The sequence below is a fragment of the Sprattus sprattus genome, assembly GCF_963457725.1.
Source record: "Sprattus sprattus genome assembly, chromosome: 19".
Classification (NCBI taxonomy): Eukaryota; Metazoa; Chordata; class Actinopteri; order Clupeiformes; family Clupeidae; genus Sprattus; species Sprattus sprattus.
Genome location: NC_137917.1, coordinates 10,692,320 through 10,704,819, shown reverse-complemented (window position 1 = coordinate 10,704,819; position 12,500 = coordinate 10,692,320). Strand labels below are relative to the sequence as shown.

Genomic DNA, 12,500 nt, shown 5'->3' with positions numbered 1-12,500 from the left:
TGCTGCATTAGTGTGATGTACCGTTTGTTCGTTCTTTCGTCCACTTTGAGGGCGCTCGTGTGAGCCAGCGGTGAAAAATGTTTTTAATCGGGTGCGTCGGCTCTCCACCCGCCAGTCCTTTTTCTCTGTGTCCTTCTGGAATGTTCCCTAATACAAGTGGTTTACAATAAAATGAAGTGTTGTGTACTCTGTACAGCTGCAGAGAGGCACCAGCCATCGTTTTATCAACTGACATGGCTATTTGTTTTGGATGCAGGTCGGTGTTTGTTTTAATATTTATCCACCCTCATTTGTTAACGGGCCATGGCATCAGCTCACAGCGGGACACAAGTGGCCAAAATTCGGAGGCAATTGGTTGCTAAGAGGCATTTTCCCATCAATGTGCTCCACTCTTTGGGTCTTACTCTGCCTTTTATAGCCAGAAGCTAAAAGGGTTAAACACAGGACCTTAGGCTCAAACATGGGACACTCATCCGACAATTCCTGAAATACCTCTTAAGACCCCAGGATTAATTTGTTTGCCTATTCAACTTGGGAAGGATTCATTTGATGTTGGTCTTGCAGGACATTTGACTATCTGTCAAATGAAAGGTAATTGACTAGGCCTTTAGGGTATATGAAGTACCCTACAGTCTGTATAGAATAGAATGTATAGATGGTATAGAAGGTTTATAGGGTGTATACCCAATACCCTGACTGCTGTTGCAAAACTTGACTCTATTATATAAATATGTGTGGATAAAAATGTGTCCATGAGTGTGTCCTTTGTTTTGTTTTGAATAATTTTATTTTGTTCTGTTCTTCTTCTTCCTGTGCACAAAAGACACTGTGCCACCATGTTAGTGAAGAATGTGCATCAGGCTTGCCACTTACGGCCCGAAGCGTATGAGGCTGAGCCCTGAAATGGCACAAAGACAATTTCAGAGGGATACGATTTCTAATCTCTTCGCTGGTTTGGGTCCGTGACCAGACGCGGTTTTGGGCAGAAAGCACACGTCCTCCTCCTTCTCCACTCACAGTAAGACATTAACCCGTAAGTTAGCCACTCCTAAATACATGTAAACAATCAGGTAGTGAAATGCAAACCATATCTGCAGCCTTTCATAAGCCTCTCTCCATCACTCCAACCTCAAGCCTATAAAAAGACTGTTCAGTCGAAGCCTGCGAAGCCTCAATAAACCATAAAAGGGGGTAAAGTAATACTTTCAATCCAGAGAGCTAGCCCTGACTCTGGATAGCATTTCACTGACTTGACTTGGGCTCATCAAGCCACTGGAAAGAGTAAAAACAGCCTAATCTTTACTGTAAGCCCCCTAACCACAGGGCCGTCTCCCGTGGGGCGCCCGGCTGCCTCCGTGTACGTGCACTCATTTATTGTTTTCTTTCGCCGGACCTGCCTTCATTACCTTGATAAATTATTGACATTGCAAGAAAAATTAAACTACACAAATAACTCATGCCGTGAAAACATTATCCATCGTGCACGGCCTGACAGCAGCCAATGAAAACTGTCTGAGTTCCATCAAGCTACTTGTGAGGAGTGGAAGGTTTCTGCGTTTTCTTTTTCGTTCCCTTTTTTTTCCTCTTTTCTCGTTCAATGCTCCCTCTCCCCTCTGCTTTTCTGACTTCACCTTTTTCTCCATCCCTGAAGGAGGAGACGAGGGTCATGAGGTGGCCTGTGATGTTATGACCCGCCGAGGAGCAGAGGGAGGTTCACGGCTGCATCCCTCCGACACAAAACTCCCGACACCATCCCCAAGTATCTGGCTTGCGGTAAACAAGCGCATTAGGCCTAATCCCATCACCGGGGAGATAAACAGCGGGGGAAGTGGGGCTAATGCGCTCCCGCCTAGGCCCGATCCACTCCGTGGCGCCGGATCAGAGTGTACGTTTCCGCGCTGAAATTGCGAGCGCTTTTTTGTCCACGCCAATGGCTAATTTTAGGATTGAGCATGAGGGAGAGAGAGTCAGTGAGGTCATCCCACTGATGGCTGCCCGAACAATGAGAGGATCCAGAGGCTCCCAGTCCACCCCCCGACAAGTCTGCTGCCAGCATCACTTTCACTTGGACGATAAAGAAAAATACTTTCGGGCTCGGGTTTATTTAGTCCAATTTGTGGTCTGATTGTTGGGGGAGAGAAACAGCAAAACAACTTGTTTTCCAAATGTTCACCCTAAAATGTCTTGTAAAGCAACAATGCAACAAAACAACAATCAAAAGCTCTGCACTCTGACACCTCTGGCAAAGGATTTGACTTCACTGCTCACCTGGGTCTATGGAGCTGAAATTGGATTAAATATGGAGCTCGCAAGTCTGATCATTTGTTTGGGTTTACACAGAAAGTGTCTACTGGTTGGGGTGCTGCAAGGCAGCGCTGTTAAGCTGACTAAACAAAGCTTCACTGTTGCTGAAGTGTGCATGGTAACCTCAGAGTGTTGTTTACCTCCAGTCTGAGTCCCATGCTGCAGTGCTGACTCACTGAACTTACTGAAGTTCACCAGTATGAGTGTATATTGTGTTAAGAGTACAGCCAATATGGGGACCCCTTCACAACTAGACATTTGGCAACCTTCTGATTTGGTTAATGAATTGGTTAACAAACCCCATCTGAAATGAAGGCAGAAGGAACCTGGCTTGTCTAGGCCTTGCACTAGCCTCTTAACTGTTTTTCATCGCCACAAATCGTGACCTAAGTGCTTTCTGCCTGGTAAAACAACTGAAACAGAATCTAGGCGCATCAAGTGAATGGAGAGCTGAATTTTCAACCCCCAACAACACCCCCACCGCACCCCCACCCCCACCCCTCAACCCAGGCCAAAACAATCAATGATGTTACCATGACAGACCACAGGCTCGGATGATATCACCTGGCATATGGTGAATGTGTCTCAGCGCATTTGCGTACACACTTGCAGGCACTTCATAGGGCCGAATATAAAGTCCTTAATGATTAGTGGGCAAGAGTAGCCAGGCTATTTGCGCAGAGAGGAAAAAAGCAACACTTAACTCTCATTGTACAATAAAAGTGCCAGGCATGCATTCAAAATATCCAATTGGAAGCAGAAATGGACGAAAAAATCCAGCCGTTTTTTTATTTTTTCGAGTGGTCTTTTGAACTGTGAACATATTAAAAAGTCTGCTTTTGGTGGAGAGTGGCTAGCGGTTCAGTCGTTTCCCCAGAGCAAAGGCTGAAAACGCCAAACATGACATTATCCTTATCATTAATATTTTGAGAGGGGGCTTTTAAGTCCTCATGAGTATTATGACTTATCTGCTGAGGGCCAGCGCACCAGTGAAAGCGATACCCTGGGAAAGTAGGAGATAGGGCCTGCTCAGAGCTGGGATCCAGAGACCTCGGCGACGTGACATCATAACGCGGCCGTTCTCCCTCCATTTCCACCTGCCAATCATGCGCTGAAGTACACATCACAACACGCGCTGGTGTTACACACAAAGTGTCACGCGTGGGTTACACACACACTGCGCGTAAGTACGGACGTGCTGTGAAAGGCCGCTTTCATAAACGTCCAACCGTGGGCAGCCTTCGGAGTCAGCTGTCGAGTCTCGCCGTTGGCCGCCTGCCTCTCGATGCTGGTTCCCACGTGTCACCTCAGCGAGTCGGGGAACACAGATGTGTTGACTCAAACTGGGAAACAGAGTGGACAGAATCTCAGTGGTGTTTACACAAACAAAGAGGCAGGCGTGCTGGGAAGAGGAAAACGGTATGTAGTCATGCTTGGGACAAAAGCCCCCCCCCCCCAGGAGAATCCGTAGCACAGATGACCCCCCTGCTGAAAGGCAAAGCCTGTCATCTGTGCAGACGTTTACTTGGAGTTACATTAAAACAAACAGACTAGGCTACTGACTGTAATGCCAAATTACAATTTAGCAAAAAAACTTCTGTGAAGTCTGTCCAGAGGGAAACCTGAGGCGGCCAGTTAGGGCCATTACTGATGAGAATATTAGCTGGCGATTAGCAAACTCCCTCCATCAAACAGGATGGAACTAAGGCTTATATGTAACCCTACTTTGCAACAAATCTTCAAAAGCTAAATCATCCCATGAATTCATACTGCAGATCATCCACTCCCCCATGGCTGGATCATTTGGCCTTCTATCCCTGGATTCAGAAGAGAGACGAACTCACCCTTAACTCATACATTCTACCACTGAGCACAGATCATGCACAGGGTCTTAACCTTTAAGCGTTATGAGGTCAACCTTGGGCCATGATAGTGCAGAGTCGTATCTGCCCTCACTTATTTTCACTTCAGTGAGTGTATCATAGTGTTATAGTGTTAGAGTGTCCAGCATATCATAGTGACACTGAAAGGCTACTCTGAGGGCCTGATTGCTACATATTTAATGAGTCTGGTCGGTGCAGTGAAAAGCTCATCAGGACACACAGAAGGAACACGACGGGTGAGGTAGGAATGGAGAGAAAATCCCTCTGATCCACCAAAAAGTACCATGGGGGGGAAAAAAAGATGTAGCTCTCGTACTATATTCATTACCATCAGCTTAAGCACTGTGAAGTCCGTCACAGGGAAACCGAATACCCCATCGATCACAGGCATAGGGTGGCCTTTCCCAAACGAGCGAGGAAGCAGATCTGTCGGTTTTAAAGAGCGAGCGAGAGCTCCAGGGGCTGCGGAGTGGCCATCCAATTTGATTTTCTCCCGACTGCGGGAGGCTCATTGTTTCATCTAATGAGAAACACAAGGCCCCTAAATGCGTTTAGCCTCGCTGACTTTTGAGTTTTTTGATTGCACTAGGAAACAATTTGTAACTTTTACATCTGTTCCGCCGCGGCACAGCCTGCCTTTCCGAGGAGGTTTCGGTGTTTCCGTACAGCGCAGGGGGATCAGGCTGACATTCTCACACACCTTCCCTGACCTCCAGAAATGCCTCGTCGGACAGGAACAAGGGATTTAAAATGCCCACGGGCTGATTGCGGTAGAACTAATCTCTGTGAAGGGTACAGCCATGGAGCAGGGAGTAAAGAAAAAGAAACATTTCTCCGACCCTAAACTATTCAATTTCACACTGTCCTTCATCTCCATGAATGGGTCTCAGGACGTCTGATTTCATGACGCTTGATTTCAGATAAAGGGGCTTGTTTTCTGGAGACTGTTGTTTTGGACGGCGCTTCAAAGAAAAATTGTTACTGAGAAATGACCTCTTTACCCCTTGGAAGAGATAGGCCTTTCTAAGACAAAAAGGGAGATTTGTTTGCCAAACAATCTACCTAATGCAGCCTTGTGAAATCCGCTGCTTGGTCTTAATAAGCATTTATGTAAAACAAACTTATAGGCTGACTGGGTAACAATAATTGCTACGGAGAGCTCTTTCTCTTCCATTTACAGTAAGTGTTTAGGGTGCGTGGGCGTTATGCTGCGTATTTCTCCGGGATGTGCGTTGCAAAACCAGTTTATTTTTCGGTCGGCTCGCACGCAGATGGGTGTCCAAGGGCCGAGCATCTTTTACAAGTGGCGATGACACACTGCAGCCTGCAGCCTGGCCCAGAGCCCCCCCGGTACTGGGAGCCAAGGCGGGCCGACCTGTTTACTGACAAGCCACTAACGAGAGAAGATCTAAATACGCTCCAGAGAAACGGCGAGAGCAGGAGAGAAAAGAGCAACAACAATCGCTGCTGAGGGATGGAAAAGCCATTATCCCAAATCGCGTAACAAAACAAAGAGCGGGCGCGATGGAGGGAGGGATTGGGAACGAAACAAGGGGCTAACCTTTTGACTGTTAGCTCTTTTGTGATGCATTCAACATCGGAGCAGAGAGGTCGTTAATGGATCATTTAGTGCTCGATAACAGTGCTTCATCAAAACAAGGAGCCGAGGAGGACACATTTGAGTGCTTCCACAGAACACACAACTAGACTCCTTCAGACTCCTTCACTTCAGACTGATGTTTGTGGACAACCCAGAAACAATTGCTTACGTTCCTTGACTACTTGTGGCTATCATTTATCACCAGGCAGCAAAGAAAACTAAATGTGTAAATAGCTTTTTGTAGCAACTTTATAAAATAAAAAGCCATTGTCTGCAACAAAATCCCTCTGGCCTTTGGTCTGTTTCTGGTTTGAGCTTCCAGTTAGAGAAGCAATTTGAGACATTAGAGTAAGCTAGTTAAAGTATCTGGGCTGTTTGCAGACTGGACGTCCCTGTGTTGTGTCACAGGCAGGTCTTAAAAGGGGGGAGCATTACACATCTATTCTCTTCAGGTAGCACAAAGCTGAAACCAGGAACCAGGTCTGTGCAGTGTCCATCCTCCCATCCCATCTCCTAACTTGTACATATATATATATATATACACACACACACACACACACACACACACACACACACACATGCACACGCACACACGCACGCACACACACACACACACACACACAAAAACACACATACCACATACACACGTTCATACAAAAACACACACACACACAGTTTGTGTGTGTGTGTGTGTGTGTGTGTGTGTGTGTGTGTGTGTGTGTGTGTGTGTACACATAGGTGAGTGGAGACTCAAATGAAAGAAAAAGAAGACTGTGTGCCAGGTTGTCTGTGTGTGTGTGTGTGTGTGTGTGTGTGTGTGTGTGTGTGTGTGTGTGTGTGTGTGTGTGTGTCTGTGTGTGTGTGTGTGTGTGTGTGTGTGATAGCGTGCATGAACGTGGCTGGGAACATTATGTGTTATGACTTACGGCAACAACATAAGACTCCAGCACAAAGCTGTGGGAAGCTGTGGGACTGAACTCTGGGTTTTTTTCCCTGTGGGTGGAAAACTGGCACATAAGCTTGCCCTCACGTTCACCCTCTTCCCCACCCAAGGAAAACACCCATCAGACCAGAACACATAAACTGCATCCCCACACCACCAGCTGAACCAGAGCCCCTTCCAATCCAGGGAGGACACAAGTTCAGCAACTCTGACCTTTAAACTCTTTTAACTATTAAACTCTATTAAACTCTGACCTTTAAACTATTTCTTACTCTCTCCTCCTCCCGCTCTATCCATCTCTATACAGCACTACTGTTCAAATGTTTGGGGTCACTTAGAAATGTCCTCGTTTTTTTTAATGGAGGATTCTTTGACGAAAGCAAAGCTTGAAGGTCATAATTAATTTCAATTAACAATCATTATTACGTCCTTTTATACATATTGCTAGATTTCCTATTCAAACTCATTTCATGTGTTTTTTCAAGGACTTTTCTGGGTGAGTCCAAATGTTGGACGTGTGGTCTACCTGGCACAGACCAGAGCAGCATCTATCAGAGGATAACAGGGGGCCTTTGTAGGCAGTCATGATACTTTCCCAGAGCTGTAATGGCAATTTGAATTCTTATATCCAGAGCTTTGGTTATGTGTTACTTAACATTAACTACAGTGTTAACCAGCCATTAACGCACACTCAAAACAGACCCTGGCTAAATTCCAAACACCTGCATGAACTTAAAAGTTCCTTAATTTCCTGTGTGAGATGTAAAAGGGAAGCCAAAAAAAAAGCTATTTTTACATTTAGTTAATAGTGTTTGGTATGTTTATTAACGTTAATATTATTTATATGTTCATATTATTTGGAATGGTCCTCATCATTGCTGTGCAAGAGTTCATGGTTCATCTGCATTGTCAAATAAACCAAACAGCAGCAGTCCCATGACACTCCACGAAAAGCTGAACATTTCTGCCATGGTAAACTCAGAGCACAGGAGCAGTGTGTGTGTGTGTGTGTGTGTGTGTACGTTGGCAGTTGGGGGGTTGGGGAGGTTACCTGTAACAGTCTTGGTTTTGACGGGGCTGCTTGCATAGTCTGAGGCCTGGTTGGAGGGCTGCTTGGTCTGAGGTGCACTCCCCATCGACACCTCGTCCTCCCGGCGCTTGGCCCCCACCATCACCATGGCGCCCACGCCCTGTGCCTGCGGTGACATCAAAATAAAAGTTCAAACACACACACACACGTTGTTCTCTGGGTGCTGTGGACCAATGCAGGGATGTGTAATGACAATGAAACAATGACTCTGAGGTTAAAGAGCTGGCGCTCAACTTCGAGGGGGTTTCCATTTAGGTTTGATGTTGCGTAGTGCAAATATAGCGCTTTACCACTTATACAAATGACTGGAGTGTGAAGAGTGTGTGTAGGCTTAAGTGAGTCTGTGTACTTTAGTCTGTGTTTGTGTGTTGATTTGGGGGTTAGGTCGATGTACTTCTAAAATAGGTTGTGTGTCTTTGGAGGGGAATGGACTTGTGTGTTTGTTAGGTTAAGTTGAGTTTGTGTGCTGAAGTAGACCTCTGAAGTTATGACATCAGTCCTGCCTGAGTGATGAGGTGGAGGCCAGGCCTGTTGGTCACAGAGAGGGGCAAGCTGATTGGCTGACTGCTTCAGCAGAGGGCAGCTGATTGGCTGACTGACTGGCCTACTCTTTTAGCCACTTCCATGAGCAGGTTATGTGGAATGAAGGGAGAGCAGGGAGGAGAATCCTGTTCCAAGAGCAACACAGGGGCCAGAGGGCCAGCATTGATGAGTGGCCACACACACACACACACACACACAAACACACACACACACAGCGTGAAAAAGAGCCTTGGCATCTCTTCCAACAGCACAGCAACAGCTGCATGGAGCAAAGGCCAAACACCTACTGGAGAATATACACTATATACACAAATAACACTCACACACAAACACACACGCACACTCAGAAAACAAACACACACACACACAAAGTTTCACTCTCTGTTCATTCACTTACAAACTACCTCATACTCACAAAAAGGTTGTCAACACAAACACACACACACACACACACACACACACACACACACAAAAACACACACACACACACACACACACAAAAACACACAGACACACACACACAGCAGAATGGAAAAAGAAGCTACACCACACAGTAATGAAATACTGTAAAAAGCTAATTGCTAAACATCCTCCAGTCCCTCAGAGTTCAGCACTGTCAAATAGTTGGAAGATTAGCTAAAAAGATTAATTTCACTCAAAGTGTGCACATGTTCAAAAATAGCCTGCAGTTTAAAATGAGCTTCATGTTTTTCCTACTTATTAAGGGAAGGGGAAAAGCTCTGCTTGAACAACACCAGCATGAAATAACATGACTAAATATGTCACCCTCAATATCCTGGAAAAAGAAAAAAACAAAACATTAACACTTCAGACTGGACCAGGTCAACAGCAACGTCATGTTAAACGGATACTAGTCAGATAATATGGTTCTTTTGACTGGTCTTGGTCTTCGCAGAGGGAAAAATGAACAATGAAGTCTACCTCGGAAAGAGCACCGCCTGCTCAGTGTCAGGCTGTTCAACACAGCGCTGCGCTGTACTTAGCGTGGAACAAGAGCCGCTGAGCTAGCGCCAGCCGAGGCAATGCGTAACGAGAGTTTGACACACGCTGAAGGACATGGAGGCCGTGGCTTTTCTGTCCACCTCGAGGCAAATGCACAGGTCCAACAAGACCGTTCCCATGAGTCTGTACTGACCCCAGGCCTGTTCGAGCGCTCAGCGCCTCTCCACTCCTGTCCTTCAACTGGACAGCCTCCACTGACCACTGGCCTGCTTAACGTCCTTCAGCTGAAGAGCTTATCTGACAGTCGGAGGCCTTGGCTGAGGGAGGGAGGGAGGAGGGGGGGGGTATGGACGTGCTTCAGTGAAGCGGCGAGAAGGCCGAGGGCTGATGCAGAATCAATCCAGAGAGAGAGATGGAGAGAAAGACACATAGTGAGAGAGACAAAGTGATAGAGTGAGAGAGTGAGAGAGACAGAAACAGACAGAGGCAGAGTGACAGAGAGAGAGAGAGAGAGAGAGAGAGAGATGAAGAGAGAGAGAGAGAGAGTGTGTGTGTGTGTTTGTGTGTGTGTCCTTCCCTGGGAGCCACTGACCTGCATAGACTGCAGTAATTGCAGCAGCCTCTCAGCCTTCAGTTCTGCTGTACAGTACACTGAGACGCAATGGAAAAATGTAGCACAGCGTCCAACTATGAGCCGTGAGGGGAGGGGGTCTGTTTGGAGGTGAAATTAAGACGATACCATGCCAGCGAAAGAACCACACATTTACGAGGCTCTGACAACTGAAATGATGTACGGTGAAATATAGCTCAATATAGGCTGAGAGTAAGGTGACAGCCATGATCCACCTACAAAAGCTATGCTAAGTTTACTCATCAACGGTGAGGGACATTGTTAATCAGTGAAAAACTGCACTGGATGTCATTTGTGTATGTACTTGTTGTATTGTATACCGTGTGAAGGAGTACGTCAGTTGTGCATATTGAATTGTTCACTGAGTGTATTAATGTGTACTTCACACATCTGTTTACACAGAAAAACAGCATGAGATTTATGACCTGTGTGTGTCAGTGCCACATACAACACACACACACCATTTCATAATCTTACATGAAAGTGCAGTGGCCTACCTGCTTTTGCTGCCTGCATGCCTACCACTCTCACACACACAAACACACACACACACACACACACACACAAACACACACACACTTCATAATCTTATATGATAGTGCAGTGGCCTACCTGCTGCTGCTGCCTGCTGCTGCTCCCTTTCTGCGGCTGGTACAGGAGCCACGTGCAGAACACTGGGTCCACATTCACTGCTATGCCCTGCACACTGACCAGAAGCACGGCACCTGCAAAACACACACACACACACACACACACACACATGTTAGGACAATATTAGAGCCCATTGCGATGGCTTATTTGGGGTTCACTGGACCCTTTCCTTACGGCCATGCATTGTTGCGTTTGGCGTGGTCCCCATTAGGCGGGTGGATTTACGAGCGCGCGTAGGCAGGGCACCCCGGCAGCCAGCGCAGGCCCGTGGCCAAAACACACTGCTTCAGGCTTGGACACGTCACCTCAATTATTCTAATGAGGGCACGAGGACACGGAGAGGCCAGGAGACTACCACACATCTATGTGAGGACTTACGTCTACACACAACACAGGAGTACTTTAGGCTTTCAGGTTCATTGCAGCGCAAACAATACATCATTATCCACAAATGAGTCTGGGGAGACCGCAAAGAACCAAGTACCCTTAAAAAAAATCAGGAGCCCATTGTAAATTTGTGCTGTAAAAGTCAGCTGTAAAAGTGAATGTATTTAGGAACATACAGTGTATGCAGTTTCTCTCTCCCTCTCCCTCTCCCTCTCCCTCTCCCTCTCCCTCTACCTCTCCATCACAAACACAAACACAGTCTCCATCCATCACACACACACACACACACACACAAACACACACACACATGTGGGTCTCTCTCCCCCCCGCCCCCTTCCCCTCCCACTGTTGGGGAGTTTGGGCCCACATGTTTGAGAGGAACATGTAGGTCTGTGAGCGGTAGGAGACCAACCAAACACTCTGCTATGGTTTTGAATTCATTATCATATTTGTTTAAGAAGAAAAAACATTCCTTTGTAATCATTAAAAAAACGCCAAACGCATGACAGGGAAAATCAGCCTTGTCAGCGGGGTCTTTGATGTGAGGGTCCACATTTTAATGCATGTCATTTCTTAATTGTTCCCAATTTTCCAGATTTTCAGCCCTTATTCTTTTCAGATTTTTCTGATTGCGTGAGGTTACACTTCTCATAACAGCGCTGTTGCAAACTCGGCAAAGGCCCTCCAGTCAGTAGTGCTTAGTGGTTTTCTCAAACTGTCCCACAGAGACATAAAATATTACAGCCCTAAAAAGGACTAAATGATGCAAATATGTGGGAGTCAGTAACCACTGCCATAAGGCTAGTATTGGTATAACAGTGCCCAACCAAACTCGTAACAGTGTTATGTAGCTCTATACGTAGCATAGCGAACACACAAGCCACATGTTGTTGCGTTGTAAAGGGATCCAGAGAAATGGGGTCACTCACATTTAGTACAGTTCACTGCCATCATAACAACCTGGCAAGCATGCCAACCGCTCCTGAGAGCCGTGAAGGTTCCGCACGCAACGGCCCATTACAGCCCTCAAACGCCTAATTAGCCAAAATGTCATGGGGGGGGGGGGGGGTGCTCTCTCCTGTTTGGCTTTTTTGTCTGCCCTTTAGTGGGCACGGGCGCGTGTGTGTATTTGCCACACAGTGACGGGCGCCTGTGGGCACGACCGTGGGGGTGGGGGGGAGGTGGGGGTGAGTCGGGGGGAACAGAGTGCCCCCTTTCCCTCCTACAACTCCAAGAACAGTTTGTTTCAATTGTGTGTTCAAAGTGTGTCACACTAGGCCAAAAATAACATTTTCTTTTGATAAATCTCTATGAAACCCGAGACATTGGGGGGGAGGGGAGGGTTTAGTTGATTCTTAAATAATAATCTTTACCAACAATAAGGGCCTGAGGTAATGCATTAGGACTCTATCAATAATCACTGCCATGCCTTTGGGATTAGTGTAAATGCTCTGGCGTGCGCTGGAATGCCTCAGTCTGACGATAAGGGACCGGGACCCCTCTGA

At 46.6% G+C, this 12,500-nt stretch overlaps 1 protein-coding gene across 1 annotated transcript in view; it reads right to left on the bottom strand.

The window, feature by feature from the left end:
* The window catches only part of vps13b (vacuolar protein sorting 13 homolog B), a 338,610-nt gene that overhangs the window by 189,238 nt on the left and 136,872 nt on the right, over nucleotides 1–12,500 (bottom strand). Inside the window, 2 exon segments of the mRNA XM_080857284.1 lie at nucleotides 7,782–7,926; nucleotides 10,570–10,682. Of these exon segments, the coding sequence (XP_080713410.1) occupies nucleotides 7,782–7,926; nucleotides 10,570–10,682 (258 nt within the window).